Source organism: Mizuhopecten yessoensis, unplaced genomic scaffold (genome assembly GCF_002113885.1).
Source record: "Mizuhopecten yessoensis strain PY_sf001 unplaced genomic scaffold, ASM211388v2 scaffold10225, whole genome shotgun sequence".
NCBI classification, from domain to species: domain Eukaryota; kingdom Metazoa; phylum Mollusca; class Bivalvia; order Pectinida; family Pectinidae; genus Mizuhopecten; species Mizuhopecten yessoensis.
The window spans coordinates 621,732-637,076 of record NW_018408440.1 but is presented as its reverse complement, the minus strand read 5'-3'; the positions used below and the strand labels follow the sequence as shown (position 1 = coordinate 637,076).

At 36.7% G+C, this 15,345-nt stretch overlaps 1 protein-coding gene across 8 annotated transcripts in view; it reads right to left on the bottom strand.

Moving 5' to 3' along the window:
- Positions 1-15,345, bottom strand: part of LOC110459792 (ephrin type-B receptor 1-B-like) — a 143,725-nt gene that overhangs the window by 23,318 nt on the left and 105,062 nt on the right. For 6 of the 8 annotated variants that reach the window (XR_002463932.1, XM_021512235.1, XM_021512239.1 and 3 more), the window contains exons 5-8: positions 13,344-13,524; positions 10,919-11,255; positions 1,865-1,937; positions 1,054-1,074 (exon numbers count right to left, since the gene is read on the bottom strand). Coding sequence is in view for 7 of the 8 variants with exons in the window: in XM_021512235.1 (XP_021367910.1) it covers positions 1,054-1,074; positions 1,865-1,937; positions 10,919-11,255; positions 13,344-13,524 (612 nt within the window). In the remaining variant the exon portion in view is untranslated. The remainder of the gene's footprint in view (positions 1-1,053; positions 1,075-1,864; positions 1,938-10,918; positions 11,256-13,343; positions 13,525-15,345) is intronic. The other 2 variants (XM_021512237.1, XM_021512241.1) reach the window with 1 other exon arrangement.

Genomic DNA, 15,345 nt, shown 5'->3' with positions numbered 1-15,345 from the left:
AAAAATAACAACACTTTGTCAGGACCATGAGGCGATCATTCCTACCAACTTTCAGTTCAATCGGTCCAGCAGAACTTGACTTTAAGTTTGAAATAGGTTTTCAAAATGGCGGCCGTGGCGGCCATATTGGATTTCTGATCGACCCGAAAAATAACAACACTTTGTCAGGACCATGAGGCGATCATTCCTACCAACTTTCAGTTTAATCGGCCCAGCAGAACTTGACTTTAAGTTTGAAATGTAAAATGTTAACGGACGACGACGGACGAAAACGGATAGCAATAGGTCACTTGAGCTAAAGCTCAGGTGACCTAAAAAGAACGAACAGAAACACAAATAAAATAAAAACCTCCAAAAAACGTGTGTTTGTGGCGTCGGGGGAATGCCCTTGAATTCTGACATTGGTTGATACATCACTAGATTCTAGAAATTCATGCAAGAAAATCAACATTTGTTTTCCATCAGATTTACTGATGCTTTTCTCATAAAAGAAACCTGTCTTAAATACCATTTATCAATAACTACTATCCAAAGATTGTCTAAATTCTGAATATTATCTAGATTATTGTTTTCTATTTCACAACCTATCTACAAAGACTACCTATATAACAACACCACTTTTCTCTCTTCCTTTGATGGTTTTTGACAGACAGATTTCACTGTAATGGAATTGTTTTCTTCTTGATAATACAAAGTCAAAATTTAAGGACATTTTCAAGCAGAACAAATTCAACAGTTATGCAGAATGAATTAAAAAAGTCAACATAAAAACAAAATGGATTTCACAAAGGTACACAGGATCGACTGCATAGCAATGGGAGATAACACAGGTGTCATCAGCACCACTAGGGGAGCCGAGCCACCAGTGGAGGGAGGGGGAAGGGGGCACCACCAGTACAGGGAAGGGGCCGCCAGTTCAGGGATAGGGTCCATCAGTGGAAATTCCTTACATCACTCTCAAGGCCTTATAAGCTACTGGACTAGCCAATTCTTTACAATTTATGGTGAAATCACTGCAATGGTTTTCAATGTAAAATTTAATACGCGTTTTACCTTTGTAATAGGTGACACCATCTGTAATAGACAATGCCCTATACAGTAGTGTAACTTCCTACGCTCACAGGCAATTTGTAGCACCACAAAATCAATGTCAATAAAGTGTGATTTATACGATAATTTGTGACAGAAAAAAAAATAATGTTGTTTTCTTATGTACATTGAAACATATATTTAAGGCATCCCTAAGGATGAAAATTGAAACATCCATGCATCCATTCCCGATTGTAATCCACGCTCTTAATATTTTTGTAAGGGGTGCTATTGATTGGTAGAAGCCAGCAATACCTATCCATACATAATTGATGGACACGAATGTCATAAACAAGAATATCTAAAGCAGTTAAGACCTTAATAAGGCGGAGAGGAGACAGCCACACGTGATGATAAAATGAGATAAAAGAATACTAAGGGTACGGATAACCAGCCTGAGGTTCCCTTCCCTGTTACCCCGGGTTAGCTGCCTCCCAAAGGAACTCTGTACATACATGTACAGATAGCCCAAACGTTACTCCACCCAAGGGGGCGTCAGATAATCGACAAACATTCCTCCACTCTGCCAAGCTAATTATCTCTATTCCATATTTGGGCGCATCCAATTTTACCAGTGTTAATTGTGTTCTACACTTTTGCGGTGTTTGGAATTCTGTTGAAAGCTACACTAGCATTTTCATCATGTAACAACGAAGACGGACACTAGAGTCCTGTATCGGACGAATAGACTGACACTACTGTAGTGTTTTCATCACATATTTATGTACCAACAAACATAGGGAAATGTGAAGCTTATTTGTAAGGCCATATTTACCTGAATATCCAGTCATCACATGTAAAGGCTGACTGAAGTCTCCCCATCCCTTCACCGTGGAGTAACCTCGAACCTGGAACAAATAAAACAAATGGTCATAAGTACATCTGTTTAGCACTAATACAGATCAACAGGATTATTTAAACCTTACAGCGAAATCATAATTTCAGTTTTAATCTTTATCATGGTTCTAGCATTTCATACCTTCAACATGATTTACCGACTTTTTCTTATTTTTTTTATTACAACTATTTTTTTTTAATTTGAAAGATTTTAAAATCTTCTTAATTTTTCTCACATTGACAAGAGGCTTTGGGTTTTTGTTAGATTGAATAGGTATAATAAACACACCCAAGGGAGACAACTCTTCATATGGTTTATTCCTGTAAAGTTGCACAAAGTTCGCAAAAACTCGAATACATGGAAAGATATAGGGCTGGTGTTTAAGCTATAGATATCAGATGCTGTAATATTGATTGAGTTTCATATATTTTTTTGAGACAGCAAATATATTTTTGGAACCAAATTGTGAAATATTGCCTCCTCCGTACAGAAGCACTATACGGCTGACCTCATTAAGATATCCTTATTTATGTTCTCGGCACTGTTATAGACAGAGACGGCTGTAGACACTGACTTCCCACCCTTCTGTACCTATTACTCAGTTTGAGATGTGGATGGTCATGAAATGAGACCTTGTAATCATTCCGAGTCCCAATGGACCCAGATTTCATCTAGGTATTTTATCTAAGATGACACCAGTTTGAGGACCCTGAGTTTGTTTTCGTTTTGTTTTCGGTGACTCCGACTTGGCTACAGGGTATTCTGTCATGCTTATATCCTGTCCAATTGAACTGTTGCGTATCAGCCATCAAGTCAGATTACCATTACCTACTGACGTTTTTTCTCGTCTTGTCTGTTTATATTACAATGCCCTCTCCCTGTGGTACAGCGATGACATATTCGTGTCACCAAATCATTAAAACCAGCTTCAAAACAATCACATTTCACTATGTTTTTGTAATGGAAAGCATTATATATGTAAAATTGAGTCATCAGTCTACTTCAAATTCAGTAAAAACATTTTTTGAAAAGTGGATCACATACTTTGGGAAGATGATGCACGAAAAAAAGCTTTTCAATTACCAGATTCATCGAATACTTTTTTTTACTATACCCCTGACAACTACTTTTAACTTAATCACATCCCAACTACAGTAGAGTTAGGATTCATAAATCATACTTGTCTAGTGTTCCTGTTTTATAGGGAGATTTGAAATTGTTCACCTTTATTTTAGACTTTTGAAATTAGCAGAATTTTATGCAACTTCCTTTTTGCTCAAATTAAAAATTAATGTAACAAAGCAATATATTCATATTTAAATTGCAAGTTCCTCTATAAGCATTACCACAAAAATTTGCATTTGTAAGGCTATTAACATAATTTGATCAGCATCACATTGAAGCTTCTCTTTCCGCCTTGAACAATGTCAGGCAACCATTAGAAGCAAACATTTTGGTGACGTTAATCTGTTCAAGTAATCTTGTTTGCATGGGCAACACAGACATACAATGATTGAACAGCATTTTTTAATTTTTTCCCCCCATTATGAACACTGGGGGAAAAAAATGCTGTTCAATATTTAAGCTATAGCATTTAATTTACACTATCATTTTGCCAAATAAGGATCAGGATAAGTACTTTTAGATTGTTTTAAATTTTAGTTACTCTCCCATAACAAAGTTTGAATGTTTACAAGTAGGCGATATTAAAAACAAGTTTATATTAATGGGAAGGCAAAGGTTTTCTTTCCTTTTTGTGTCTCCTCAGTTCCCATTTAACATTGTTTTATGACTGTCCTTGTGCATGTAGTCCATTACTTTACACTTTATTTATGTAACACACCTAAGGGGCATCAGAAATTAATTCGTTAGATATAATGTAAGTTTTATATTCATGAGACATTAGAAATAGATGTTATAAAGAATAATTTGTAATAAAGAGTGTGCTGGTAATGTTTTACTGTTCACAGTTAAAGTCGGTATTCATTTTATTGGCTTCCATGGTAACGGAAATCAGTAAAAGTTGAAGTGTACTTCTCTGATCAAATCAATGTATCCATCAATTTGTCCGATTGCTTCAGGGCGATTCATTGGTTATGTCAGTCAATAAACCCCTAACTACATTTCCAATTATTTCTACCGCTCACCGGAAAGTAACAAGCCTTTTTATAAACCAGTGAGACAGTAAAGTAGTTTGGTAGTTTGTATAGATACTTTTGTATGCTTGTCTTATGTTATATAAGACAATTGTTTACACTGAGTGAAGTGAGTGAGGTCTCCTAGATATAATGTGTGGCACAGATGCGTAATCCTCGACTCTAACCTCCTTATTCTATTGATTTTGATTAAGATAATAATAAATGTTATACAAAATTTAAGTAAAACTAGACTTTTATTTGTACAAGGAGATGTTATACCATTATGAGTAAGATTGGTTTTCCTTTCCATGTTAATCTGTCGACCAATACTCCATGGCAGTACACCTTTGACATATGCGTTATCCCAGAGGTGCTTTACAGAGCCTCCCCTACGTAACATTACTACAGCCAGCCAGCTATCTTATGATTAGTACCAGCATCGGGACAGCTCTATAAATCACCAGGCTACATCGATGGGTTACCTTTGATGTCGGAATCGTTTCACGGCAGGATGGACATTTTTACTGTTGATTGGTTACATTCACATCACCGTAGAAACTGCACAACGCCTACCACGGGATAATGATTTTTTTTCTATTAACTCAATTTTTTTTTTATACATTATTGAAATCTGGCTTTGATTTATAAAGCCTGAATATAATGTGAAATACAGTTAGGGCTGGTCGCAAATGACCCAGGAGCTGTTCTAATCTATCGTCTTGATCAATGTCCAGGTAATAGATGTCAAGCTATTCTATCCGACACAAGTCTAGTAATCGTATAAACATTAAATATGGCAGAAATCACAGACAGTAGCACAGACAATACTTGTTGCAAACAAATGCGCAGAATTCATTTATCTTTTTTCATCAACGCGCCTCGTCAAAAGGAACATCAATTTGTTAGATATTCTGAATTAGAAACACTAAATATAATGCAAATAACACCAAAAAAACCACATCTGTAAATTAATTTGTTAAATCAATTTATATTTTGCATCATTGCTACAGTTATTTCTACCGAAATAAACACGATCACAGGATTTTATAGAATCATTATTTTTGGCGTGGCTTTAATGTCTGTTGTTGATGGTAGTGTAAGAGTCGGCGAGCTCCTACCAAGGTATATCTCAACGCAGTTTGCCCTCCGTCCCATTAGTCGGGAAATCTACCAGGGGCAGACCACTGGTGATGAAACAAGAAAACTCATTTATCTTTCTACACTTTAGTGTCATAATGAGTATTTAATGCCTATTATTCCACTAAATTATTCTATCTGGAAAACGTGCTTGTCGATTACAAACATGGAACAGTGTTCATTAGCAAACCAAAGCAGAGTAAAAACGGATACAACCACTTTGATTTGATGACTCTGATCGAAAGTCAATATCGCTCCGATAACTCTTCGCATGGGATTCTTGACCGCTAAGCTCAGTGGTCAGCAATTCTCAGTTTTAGCTATACTTGTCATCAACAGGCAAGATACGTCAATAGCTCACCTCTGACCTAGATTGTCCTGGATGTCACGCCATGGTTCTTCAAAAGCTTACTCAGATTAATATGCTTTTGATTTTTTTTTTCTTTTGTTCTAATTGTCTATGAATGTTCCTTATACATCTTCAGTTAAAAGTCTGTAACACTGTTGTACAGACTATGAACTTAACACATACACTGAACAAGCAACAACCAAATCAAAACTGTCATTCATAAAATATATTTTATACAGTTTTCTATTTTATAAAAGAAGAAATACTGTATATATGTTATGAAAAAAAAATGTTTGTCCTCCTTAATGGGGCGAATATATCGTAGCAGTAAATATCAACACGACATATACTTTACATTGTAATTCCTTGTGCGCAAAATTTACATTTGGCGAAAAATGAATTTACCACTGATGACCAACATTTTCTCGGTAAACAGAAGTACCATATAGCCTTAATTTGAAACAGAGTTGTATTGTATCTTCTCTAGCTGTAACATCAGCTGTAGCTGAAAGTCATCCGGCTATTCCTTTTCTGAGGAATCTTGACTTGACCTTGATCGGGCAAAGTCTGCTAATCAATACATGTTTTTTTCCTGATTGTCCACTTAGCATTATAATAGACAGTAAAGTCTCTGTGCTGACAGCTCAGTCATTAAGGTAAAACACGAGCTGTATATATCCTGTTTTTAGGTGATGGCTGGTCACTAAGGTACATCTAGACAGTTGTAGATATCTTGTTTGTAGTTGATGGTTCAGGTTACCAAGAAAAGAACTGGAACTCCCAATACTTCAGCTATACCATTGATGAAGTCCTCATCACTGATGTGCTTATCTTATACTTGGCAGAAGCTCTTTCTTTTCCCCATCTTGATTTCCAAACATCCACCTCCCTGATATCCAAACTTTTCAATAACAGAGGCAATATTGTCTTTAAATTCTAAACAAAACAAATCATCCTTGAAGGTGCTTTTTGTGTTGATTGAGGAGGCCACAGACATAAATCAGTAATCTAAAATCAGTCAAATATCTTGCATATTTAGTATAAACAATCCCACTTTTTGCTTTTTAATTTGGTCCACATTGACTTCTACTTGTACCAGTAATCTTAGATAATGCCTGTTTAAGTTTGTTTTTTATTTATAAGTTTGGAATTTGTTGGAGAAATAGGAATACTGGTAGAGTTCTCCCCGGCTACACCGACATGTACACACTCCAGTGCATGCTAGAGTTGAGAGAGAACACCTTTTTCTTGTCAGCATGCGTACCTACAAACATGCGAGTAGACGACCTAGGTTATCAAACTGCGCTGTCTAACCCCATTTTTATTTGGCTACTAAACAAATTTTAAACCAATCCGCACAAAAAACAAAGTTTGAAGCATTTGAAACAGGCTACATCCGGATCCCTATCCAGAGGAACAGTTGATGTAGCTTGAGTGAAGCGGAGTTTGAAATACACCTGTCCTATGTGAAGATTTGAATCACTGTACAATATGGAGTGGCAGTGATATATTACAGTTTTTTAAGTTCAATTAAATAAAAACATTCTTCCAATTCATGGACATTCATAACATTTAAGATTCAACTCGGCTGAAACACATTAAGTAAGGTATTTATTTCACCATGACAGAATTTTTCAGAAGTAAACCATCATTTAGTTTTCTTTTCATTTTCAGAAACATGGATACATTTCAAGGGGAATACCAATGAAATCTAGTTGGTGCAGAAATCAATTAGAAACAACCTTGAATTGATAACAAGATTTCTAAAGGTGCATAACAAGGTTTCTACAAAGAATATATGTGCGTCTTTATCAATAACACATTCTGAACACCCACAAAGCTAAGAAGGATTGTCGAAAAAGGTGTCATTTTTTGGCGATAACATGTGGGAAAATCAATTTCCTTGTAAGGTTAGTGTATGAATTGACCCTTTGTACGTATTAGGTTTCCTGCTAGAAATAATTAACCAAGCTCGATCAGATACCACAGTGCTGCTCTTTCTACGTCCTTTCTGAGGAATCCAACAGTAAAATCCAACCCTTATCAATAGCAAAACATTTGAAATTCAACACCTTGTAAAAATCTGAGTGATTTTGTTAAAATGCCTTTATTTATCCCCATAGGTTAACAATCCATCCGATCTATCTAACATCCGTAAATTTAAACCCCAAACTCTTTGTGCTTCTGTAAATTCTTCAATGATTGTAAACAAAAAATCTTTTGGTTCGATCTTCACATCGTTGTAAATAATGTGCAGAAAGTCATAAAAACAAAATGTGCAAGCTCTGTGACGAGTCAGTGATACTATAAATAATGACCAATAATACGCCTCCTTCTTTTGTCCTCGTTTTCATGTCTAGCCGTCGTTTTGCTGTGAACCTACAAAAAGTCGGGCTTGTGAACCGTATCATTATCCAATCCTGGAGAAAGCCATATGCTTCATTATGATATCAAATTCCCCCTATCACTTGATTTAATGACCTGCCTCAAAGCATATGTAAAACCATCAAATATTTTCTAAAAAATAAATAATGAAGCTATTATTATGTCTTTCTCTCCAAATGAAGATCAATTTCCCAGTGAAACATGCTGCCCATCAGTCATTGGTAATCCAGCAAGCTAGTTTGTCCAATCATAACCAGACTTATGTCTTGTGTAATCTAAAAACTGTTTCTAAATGACTTGAACACAAATTTGAAATTAGATCGCATACCAAATGGTGACAATACTGTATAATTCTGATACCAATATTGTCCTTTCCCCCTCAACATTGTGACCTCAAATCTTCTTAATTCCCATCACCAGCCTGACAAATGTCAGGAGATTTATCCACTATAGGCCTCCGACGACAAACTGTCAGGCCACTGGGCTCCAGGGTAAAAAGACATGGATGCTATGCGATCTGTAATTACGTGCCCGGTACAGTTCAAACTTGTACATGTTACATAGTCTCAGCCTTTCCTAGCATCGCTAGGTTACTTTCCAGTACCATGTCATACACACAAGTAGCAATTTCTTCAATTCTTAAATTAGCATAGCTAAACCAGACAACTTAGGCAACCTCATTATACAGGAGGTAACAGTACAAATATTAATAATGTTCATAATAATTTGTTAAAAATTTAACAATTTAATCAAATTTGCATTGTTTTGAAATCTGAAGTTAACAAGCCTGACAACGCCTGAGATAGGATCAATACAATAGCATGATATATGTCTCTTCTATACCGGTGAAATATTTCCAAGCCAACTGCACCGACCATGGTTTATGACCAATCAAAAACACTAAAATGGCAAACGTGAGCGGTGAATCAATAGGACGCCTGTCACAACATGGGGCTAATTCCTATACAACTTCTGAAACAGATCCTTCCAAACTAGCAAGAATCCTACAGAACTCCCACCACAGACAAAATATCTCACAAGTACGTCGTGTTCCCGCCACCTTCGCCACAACTGTGGAAATTACACACGTAGATCCCATCGTAAAACTTTCAAGAAACTCGTTACAAAACATAAATTGTAGATTGAAGGTCAGAAAGATGAAATATGATAGGTCGGTGATTGCTGTGATGGGATCGCCATTTTTCATATATGAATTATGTTTCTCCGTAAAACAGTACTATTCTTGAATTACAAAGCCTATCTAGACAGTACCTCCCAACAGTTCCCAGATACAACAAAGATAAGGAAGCTAATTCTGAAATTCCATCCTCCACTTTTTGTTAGGCAGGTGACTAATGGCCTCACCTAGTAATCGTTACATCTTTGGCTTATATTTGAAACAGGGGAGATCACTCCATATTGTAACAAGGGAGTTTATTTCATCCAATATGGCCCAATGTTGTGAAAAATAGTGCCTTACTGACATTATACCTAGAGAGAGAGAGACACCAGATACATCAGGTAATGTAGAGAAATTTGTGGATTGTGTCGAGAGGAAATCGCTGTGTATTATATATACCCACTTAAGTATGACTTAATTTCTAACAAGGGAGATCACTCTATTAAATTTACATTACAGTTAGGTTTAAAGAGGCTCTAATTCTGAGATGTTGATGCCACTCAAGCTCGACAACAGTTATACATGGGAAATAGAAACAGTCTCTGACAAGATCTCTCCGCAATGAAACTGGCACACTCCGCACCGATATGCATCGCTGTATATAATTTGAACATATATTTCATACAACAGACTCGTTTGCCAAGCAATGAGTGTTTTAATGACAACCCCCAAATTTAATCTCAATATTAGAACTGTTCATTTGATGTGAGTGCTTGAAGATGTATTTGTACAGTTTTGCACCGAGAGTTTCATCTCGTACTAAACAAGTTAACTGTGATTAGTCCCACCATCTCCCTCTTCAGCGTTCATGATGTCTCTGACAAATATTTGATTAAGAGGCAGTGTGCAAAACGTGTTTAAATGTTGTTGAGGAAAATTGTTACAAAAACCTGCTGATTCATCATCGACTCTAGACAGCATTAACTCGCCCCAGTATTGAAAGCCTGGTGCATTTCTAATCTATCAATATCTGCAGGGAATATTTAAAGTCTAAACAGATTTTAAATCTGCTTCAATAAAATATTGTCAGAAACAATCAGGCTTCGAGGAGAGTAGTTAGCAACTAAATAAAGTTTGAAACCCATTTAAATACATAACTGTTAAAATAGCATTTCAGAACTTTAAATGGCTCTTCATTGTTTCTAAGAGGACTGTGAAGTGATTGACATCAACAATGCTGCGTTACTAATGGATCAGCTAATCACAGCTGCCTTAACTAACTAATCAGGCATCCATACGCACAGATCACAGATATATATTAGTCGCTCCTGTCCCATGTCCAAAACTTACTGTAGATGTCCATGTATAAAAGCATTGCTTGCTTCACTCAAACACTTTACGGAAACACTTTTGCAATCAGTGACAGCAAGTTCAACATAGATACACTTGAAAATATCCTGGATGTTTTAAAACTAAGTGACAAGAATTTAGCCTGAAGCACCTATGCTTTATACTTGTTATCCTGTCTGAATGGCCATTCCTATCTAAACGGACCTGCTAAATTGACACGTGTTCAAATTTGAGATAATTTTCAAACTGATGCATGGATCCCTGTACTACTGCGAAAATTTAGCAGGGCTAGACAGAGATTTGAACCCTGGACTTCAGATGTTTATACTATTCCTGTAACTGACTCGGCTAACTAGTCCATGGATTTGGCCTGACCCATAAGTGTTAGTTCTATCCAAAACAATACGAAATTAAGGGGAGGTTACTGCATTTATACCAAAAACCACAGTGCAGTGGGACAGGGATCCCTAAAGACACTAACTGACCCTGACACAGGTCGTGACCTTTCTTACCTGGAAGCTATATTCTGTGTCTCGAAGCAGGTTACGAAAGGTGAAGTTCTGTACATTGGAGGAATTAGTCTTTTCTTCGCCCTTCCATCGGCGATACCACTTCACCTGGTAGTCTTGGATTGTATCCTTAAACTCTGTCGCCTTCTCCCACGTAATGGTCACATACGAGTCCCCGACAGACACAACATGAACGTTGATGATGGTAGGGCGACTGCTGAGGGTGGTAGAAGTGTCCTCACCGTACTGAGCAGGTTTTTTACTGGCCTGCGTGACACCATTTTCTGAGTAAATCCGAATGCTGTACGTCGTACTAGACTGTAGCCCTGACAGAATGACACTGAAACCAAACCAACAAGCATATCATTGTATAAAGTTATATCATTGTATAAAGTTATATCATTTTATAAAGTTATATCATTTTATAAAGTTATATCGTTTTATAAAGTTATATCATTATCATTTTATAAAGTTATATCATTTTATAAAGTTATATCATTTTCAATACTTGGAGAAATATTCACTAACAGAGCTACAGTATTGGTTTTTTTTAACTGTTGTCAATGAACAGAATGATTAGTAATTAACATTTATGTACAACAAAAATCCATAACAAAGGCTAGGGTAAATAATTCCTAACATAATATAAGGCCCCAAATTCATAACGTCACACAAGGACCCTTAATTCATAACGTCACACAAGGACCCTTAATTCATAACGTCACACAAGGACCCTTAATTCATAACGTCACACATGGACCCTTAATTCATAAGGTCACATAATGACCATTAAATCATTTTTCACAATTGGCCCCTACTCTGATTACTTCATACCATTACAAAGCACACAGAGAAATTAGTTATATGCAGTATGACAGTCATAATTTGCCAGTGTTTGTGTACTTTCTGTATCAACAATGAAGGCCTGTCTATTGTAATCCTACATCTGGGATAACTGGCTCCACATATCGGGCATCTGCAGGCAAGCTACACTACCGCCAAGGAATCACAAATTTGGAGACTTTTTATTGTCTCCATATGATCATGCCAACTACTTTACCAAAGACTGTGAGTCTCTACCTGACTAGAGCTATCAGGCAATTATCTATGTGTGTTGTTCAACAGGCCAAGCTCATTGTAATGTTTGGTTCATGTCTGACCTATCCATGAAACCAGAACATATCTGTACCATGGGGACAATGTATAGCAAGGGCAGTGTAACGTTTGATTCATGTCTGCCCTATCCATTAAACCAGAACAGATATCTGTACCATGGTGACAATGTCTAGCAAGGTCATTGTAATGTTTAGTTCATGTCTGACCTATCCATTAATCCAGAACATATATCTGTACCATTGTGACAATGTATAGCAAGGTCATTGTAACGTTTGATTCATGTCTGCCCTATCCATTAAACCAGAACATATATCTGTACTATGGTAACAATGTATAGCAAGGTCATTCTAATGTTTGGTTCATGTCTGACCTAGCCATTAAACCAGAACATATATCTGTACCATGGTGACAATTTATAGCAAGGTCATTGTAATGTTTGTTTCATGTCTGACCTATCCATTAAACCATAACATATCTGTACCATGGTGACAATTTATAGCAAGGTCATTGTAATGTTTGATTCATGTCTGCCCTATCCATTAAGCCAAAGCATATAGCTGTACCATGGTGGCAATGTATAGCAAGGTCATTGTAACGTTTGATTCATGTCTGACCTATCCATTAATCCAGAACATATATCTGTACCATTGTGACAATGTATAGCAAGGTCATTCTAATGTTTGGTTGATGTCTGACCTATCCATTAAACCAGAACGTATCTGTACCATGGTGACAATGGATAGCAAGGTCATTGTAATGTTTTGTTCATGTCTGACCTATCCATGAAACCAGAACATATCTGTACCATGGTGACAATTTATAGCAAGGTCATTGTAATGTTTGATTCATGACTGACCTATCCATTAAGCCAGAGCATATATCTGTACCATGGTGACAATATATAGCAAGGTCATTGTAATGGTTGGTTCGTGTCTGACCTATCCATTAAACCAGAACGTATCTGTACCATGGTGACAATACATAGCACGGTCATTGTAATGTTTGGTTCCTGTCTGACCTATCCATTAAACCAGAACATATCTGTACCATGGTGACAATGTGATAGCAAGGCCATACTGTCAAAGCTCTACATGTTTACTGTTTAGCAGATATTGTTAGTGACCTTGATAAAAAGATGACCTTGACAGAAGTGTGACTTTATCAGACAGATGACCTTGATAGAAATGTTACCTTGATAAACATATGACCTCAATAGAATTGTGACCTTGACAAAAAAGTATCTTGATAGACAGATGACCTTGAAAGAAATGTGAGCTTGATAATTTCATAAAGTGAACAGATGAAAAACTACCTTGTGGAGTTGAAGGTCGGTTTGTCAGGTGTGAAGGTCACACTGCTGTCACACTGCTGACAGTCAATGCGGAACATGACGTCATTCCGTCCACCATCGTACATTGGAAAGCGCCACGTCACAGTGATGGAATTGTGGGTATACTGTCGCACGGCAACGTTTTGTGGGGCAGAAGGAGGCTCTGTAACAAACAAAGTAACATGGTTACAATTCTGAAATAAGAATCTTAAACAGATGTGACTTTTCTTTTACTACCATCTCTACATGTGTTTAGACATAGAATCACAGACAGGACCTTCAGCTTTGAAACCTATATGGTAAAGAACTCCATTGAGCTCTATGGTACACATGACATAATAATTTCATGGCAAAGTCACCTATGTTTCACGGGTACCAGGAATGAAACCCATACAAGCATGGAAGACCCTCGGCATGGAAAGCCATCAGCATGGAAGGATGTCACCATGGAACTGTCATCAGGGTGGCAAGCAATCTGACAAAAAAGCCTTAAGAATGGAGAGCCTGTGGCTGGACTCCTGTTGGTAAGACCATGGTTGATCAGGTGATGCAGTGGATAGCACATTCACCTTTCATCCCCATGGTCAGGGTTTGATCCCCGATTGGACTCGTAAATAGGTATTGGGCCAGCTGCTCGACCATCAAGGATTTCTCTGGTTAATAAAGTTGGCTACCATCTGGACCAACAAGAGGGATTAGTCTAAGCTGATAAAACTGGTTTTAAAGTTAATATTTATTGTAGTTTCAGAACTAAACATTGGATGAAAATTGTATGTGAATTTTCTAATGTTTCTACACTGGTAATATATGCCATTTCACAGTTCAGGTGTACTTTTTGCTAAGTCTGATTGTAGAGGAAGAAAAAAGCATTCACCTCCATCATACTCAATCATAAAACCATACACAATATTAATGAAATGAAATATCTTTAGATGATATTTGCCAAAGATGCGTGTAGATATTTAGAGTTTTTATTCTGTACAGCCAGTAATTACAGGGCTTTATACCCGTATAGATACCACATATCTCCGATGACATTTAACACACAGACACCTGGTGTCAAACATTTGTGTCTTGTAAAATGTCCAAATTTTGATGGATCGGATAAATGGCCACCCCCTTTTTTCAAAATTACCTCATTCATCAAAATGTCCCCGAACTAATTTAATGGGAATGTGATACGAGAATAAAGCAGATCAAGTTTCATCTACAGGCATGCCCTCATCAGAAAATCTCAAATACAATTATCTTCTTATTGTCCCTTACTTACTATCTCCTGACAGCTCGTCACTACATCTACATTTTACTCTGTTATACATTATGCTATATCACCCACGGGAAATTGACTTTTCCTTTTAAACTGACTTCCTGTTAAGATGACAATGCCGCAACTGACTTCCCGTTAAGATGACAATGCCGCAACAACTGTCAATGTATTTGTTGTATCCTTAAACGAAACACTTTACTCTTACCTGCTAAAGTCTACCTAGCTGTAAAAATGGATATCAGCATAATTGGAAGTTATCATGGAATTTCCTCCGAGACAGATTATCTCTGTTTCTAAAGTTAAAATAGGAAGACCTGTATATATTATATATGAATCATCATTAAAAGATTAAGTAAAGATTTAGGGATATGAAAAGTATTTCATTTTGACAGGGATTATAGTTTAACCAATTTGTTCACTGTACAAAACTTCCTTCTATTTGAAGACAGGATCTAACTGTTCAAGCTAACCAACTACTACACTATCAACACAATGAAAAAAATATTGCTTCCAAATTTCAGGGAAATAATCTGGCAATGAATTGGTAATATCAGCTGATGTAACAATGGAATGTAGTGAATTAGCAGAGTCACAGATAGTTTAATGGCAACACACTGTCAGAGGGCTAGCTGTAATCAAACACTACATAGATAGGTTAACGTTGCATTGACTACAAGTTGTGTAATTGTAGTAGACATCCCGAGGTATACAAATCAA